General features: G+C 53.4%; 1 protein-coding gene across 1 annotated transcript; it reads left to right on the plus strand.

The window, feature by feature from the left end:
* Window positions 1-300: 300 nt before the first annotated feature.
* LOC128774314 (uncharacterized) lies at window positions 301-3,183 on the plus strand. Its single transcript, XM_053893472.1, has 2 exons — window positions 301-1,629; window positions 3,054-3,183. Exons 1-2 carry the CDS (start codon window positions 561-563, stop codon window positions 3,071-3,073), a joined length of 1,089 nt encoding a protein of 362 aa, XP_053749447.1. The 5' UTR covers window positions 301-560; the 3' UTR covers window positions 3,074-3,183.
* The last annotated feature ends 1,071 nt before the right edge of the window (window positions 3,184-4,254 follow it).

A 4,254-nucleotide genomic window follows, 5' to 3' on the forward strand; every position in this document is an offset into this window, starting at 1 on the left:
CCCAGCCAATCGGCTGAGGCCATAGCCATTACCTCACCAACTGCCCCTAGGCCCCAATAAAACCTTTGTCCTTTTGAAATTCGCTCTCTTTCCCTGGTATCTCACCGCTGCGTCGGTGCAGGTAGGGGATTGACCTCGAGCTAGCTCGAATAAAGTCTCTTTGCCTTTGCATCGGACTCGGCTCCCTAGTGGTCTTTGGGGATCACGAATTCTGGGCATAACATTTGGGGGCTCGTCCGGGATCCCCAAGACCCCTGAGGGACCCCCGACCTGGAGAGCCTGACTGGCCACGGTTAGTGTCTGTCCGTTTGTTCTGTCTTTTCTGTGTGAGCTCATTTCTGGAATTCTGGTAGTGCCCGACGTGGTCTAAGTGGACGCACTGGAGGACCACGGGCCGGGAGTTTCAGAAGACGTTCCGATTCTCCCTTCTGGAGGGACGTGGAATCCCCTCAAAGGTCTGAGACGAGGCGGGTTGCTCCCACTGGTCGGCGTGAGGCCGTCGTCTTTGGAGGGACGTGGAATCCCCTCATCGGTTTTGGAGGGACGTGGAATCCCCTCAAATGTCTAAGCTAGCTCTCAGTTTTGCTTCCATGGATTTGGAAGACTTTCTAGGGGCCCTCTGTTTGTCTGTTTTTGTGTTTCTCTGTTTTGTTCTGTGGACTTACTGGACGGACGTTATGGGACAGACTCAGACTACTCCTCTAAGTATTATGATTGATCACTTTAAGGATGTGAGGGGAAGAGCTAACAACCTCAGTGTGGAAGTCCGAAAGGGTCGGTTGCAGTTTTTTTGTTCTAGCGAGTGGCCAACTTTCAATGTCGGATGGCCACCAGAGGGGACCTTCGACCTCCCTACCATCCACCGAGTCAGGAGTATCATCTCTCAGCCTAAGACGGGCCATCTTGATCAGCTCCCTTACATTATCACTTGGCAGGACCTTGTAGAAGACCCACCCTCTTGGCTTAAGCCCTTCCTAACCCTGCTCCCTCCGGAGCCAAAACCCATTCTTGCTTTGCAGGAGACAGAGAAGAGGAAAAGTCTTACCCAGCCTTCAGCACCCCTCTACCCTATCCTACAGGGGGGTACTGATGAAGAATTAATTTTTCCTCCCCCGTATAACCCCTCTAGGATGCCGGAAGAACACCATCCTCCCACTCCGGGGGAGGCAGACACTGTTCCGAGAGCGGGAGGCAGAAACGCTCCAGGGGCAAGCCCGCCCTTTACCAGACAAAGGGCTCAGAGGGAGCAATCCGCCTCCGCCACCGACTCCACTATTCTGCCCCTGCGAGCCACCGGACCCCCAGACGCGGAGGGGAACCAGCCCCATCACTATTGGCCTTTTGCCACTAGTGACCTCTACAATTGGAAAGCTCAGAATCCTAAGTTTTCCGAGAAACCGGCAGGGCTTATTGATTTATTAGACTCTGTTCTTTTTACCCATCAGCCCACGTGGGATGATTGCCAGCAGCTTTTGCAGGTCCTGTTCACTACTGAAGAAAGAGAAAGAATCCTCAGTGGGGCCCGAAAACTAGTTCCGGGCACAGACGGGAATCCCACCACCAACCAGGCTCAGATAGATGCCTCCTTCCCCTTAACTCGGCCCCAGTGGGATTTCAACACGGCAGAAGGTAAGGAGAGGCTCCGGATCTACCGCCAGACTCTAATGGGGGGTCTCCGAATGGCTGCTAGAAAGCCAACCAATTTGGCCAAGGTAGGAAATGTACAACAGGGAAAAGATGAATCTCCGGCTGCCTTTTTAGAACGGACCATGGAGGCATTCCGTACCTATACCCCCATGGATCCAGAGGCTCCGGAAAGCAAGGCAGCTGTTATCATGGCCTTTGTAAACCAATCGGCCATAGACATTAGGAGAAAATTACAAAAAATAGATAGACTAGGAGAAAAAAGTCTGCAGGACTTACTGGTGGTAGCCGAAAAGGTATATAATAACTGGAGCCTCCTGAGGACAAGCAGGCTCGCGCTATGGCGGCTGCCAGCAGTAAGCAGACTCGAGACCTGGCCAGAATACTACTAGCTACCACTGCTGACTTCCCCGAGGAACGAGACCGCCGTATCCGGCAGCTGGCAGACGACGCAAGAAAAGGTAAAGGAACCACCAAGGGGGGAAGCAGAGGCTGCAGAAGGATCAGTGCGCATACTGCAAGGAGATAGGGCATTGGGCCCGAGATTGTCCAAAAAGGGCAGGCGGGAAGGGAAGCAAGACTGATCGAGTAAAAGTCCTAGAGCTAGATGAACTAAGTGATTAGGGGAGTCGGGGTTCGGACCCTCTCCCCGAACCCAGGGTAACTCTTAAAGTGGAGGGGACCCCTGTTGACTTCCTTGTCGACACCGGAGCACAACATTTGGTCCTCTGTACCCCACAAGGAAAACTAGCCAACAAGAAGTCCTGGGTACAAGGGGCAACTGGTATAAGCCAGTATTCATGGACTACCCGAAGAACAGTAGATTTGGGAATGGGCCGGGTATCCCACTCCTTTATGGTAATACCAGAATGCCCCTACCCGCTGTTAGGACAGGACTTACTGACCAAGATTGGAGCTCAGATAACTTTCAGACAAGGGGGGCCTCAGGTCACCGATGGCAAGGGCCACCCCATCCAGGTCCTGACCATGAAACTGGAGGATGAATACCTCCTCCACCAGGAGGCGTTCCCGAGAGAGGATAATATAGACAGATGGCTACAAGAATTCCCCTCAGTTTGGGCAGAGACAGGGGGGATGGGACTAGCCGCTCATAGGACCCCAGTCCTGGTAGAGCTCAAGCCAGGAGAGAGTCCGGTAAGGATCAAACAATACCCCATGTCTCAGGAGGCCCGGAAGGGGATCCAGCCACACATCCGGAGACTACGAAGCCTAGGGGTACTAGTTCCTTGCCAGTCTGCCTGGAACATCCCCTTACTGCCGGTCAAAAAGCCTCACACAAATGACTACCGACCGGTACAAGACCTCCGGGAAGTAAATAAGAGTGTCGCGGACATACACCCAACTGTTCCCAACCCATATACTCTCTTGAGCTCCTTGGCGCCCTCCAGGGTCTGGTATACTGTACTAGATTTAAAGGACGCCTTCTTCAGTCTGCCGCTGGCACCCCAGAGCCAACCCTTGTTCGCCTTTGAGTGGCATGATCCGGAGGAGGGCTACAGTGGGCAACTCACCTGGACACGGCTATAGGGATTCAAAAATTCACCCACCATCTTCAACGAGGCACTACACGAGGACCTGGTATTTACAGACACCTTCTCTGGCTGGGTGGAGGCATACCCAACCAAGCATGAAACGGCTCAGACGGTGGCTAAGAAGCTACTAGAAGACATCTTACCCAGGTATGGTTTTCCTGCCATGATAGGATCAGACAATGGACCAGCTTTTATCTCGCAGGTAACACAGGCAGTAGCCAAGGCGGTGGGGGCAAACTGGAAATTACATTGTGCTTATGGGCCCCAGAGCTCAGGACAGGTAGAAAGAATGAATAAAACCCTAAAAGAGACCCTTACCAAATTAACCATGGAGACTGGCGGGGACTGGGTGACTCTCCTACCGTACGCCCTTTACCGGGTTAGAAACACTCCTTACACTCTGGGTTTTACTCCCTACGAGATCATGTTTGGCAGGCCACCCCCTGTTATTCCCAGCCTTCGAGCTGAACTTATTGCTGAGTTTAAAGATCAAGAACTTTTTCTTTCCTTGAGCAGGCTCCAGAGGGCGCACGAGGACATTTGGCCGTGCCTCCGTGCCATCTACGAGGCTGACCCGATCCCGACACCTCATCAGTACAGGCCGGGAGACTGGGTCTACATCAAGAGGCACCACCGAGAGACTCTCAAGCCGCGCTGGAAGGGACCCTACATCGTGGTGTTGACAACCCCCACCGCTCCCAAGGTAGACGGCATCGCGACCTGGGTCCATCACACCCACGCTCAGCCAGCAGACCCCTCCTCGATCCGGAAGGACATTGTCACGCGATGGGCCATCAGTCAGGACCAACACAACCCACTCAAGCTCAAGCTATAGCGCATTCGACCTACCTAATATTGGTAACTCTGTTAACTCTGCTTGTCATTGCTCATGCTGCCGGGAGTCCCCACGCCCCCCAAAACATCACCTGGCAGATCACAGACACCAGCTCGGGGACAATACTTAATCAGACGTCCCAGAGCCACCCCAGGGACACTTGGTTCCCAGAACTTTGCGTAAACCTCCAAACTCTGTTCCCCTTGTCACCATAAATGCAGC

This window comes from Panthera pardus, unplaced genomic scaffold (assembly GCF_024362965.1).
Source record: "Panthera pardus isolate Hobbes unplaced genomic scaffold, ASM2436296v1 HiC_scaffold_3, whole genome shotgun sequence".
In the NCBI taxonomy this organism is placed as follows: Eukaryota; Metazoa; Chordata; class Mammalia; order Carnivora; family Felidae; genus Panthera; species Panthera pardus.

What these genes read in the sequence shown, in the direction of transcription:
- LOC128774314 (XM_053893472.1), top strand. Translation starts at nt 561, where the DNA reads ATGTCTAAGCTAGCTCTCAGTTTTGCTTCCATGGATTTGGAAGACTTT. An exon ending in GGATTTCAACACGGCAGAAG is followed by an intron (nt 1,630 to 3,053) that starts GTAAGGAGAGGC and finishes GGCGCCCTCCAG; the next exon opens with GGTCTGGTATACTGTACTAG.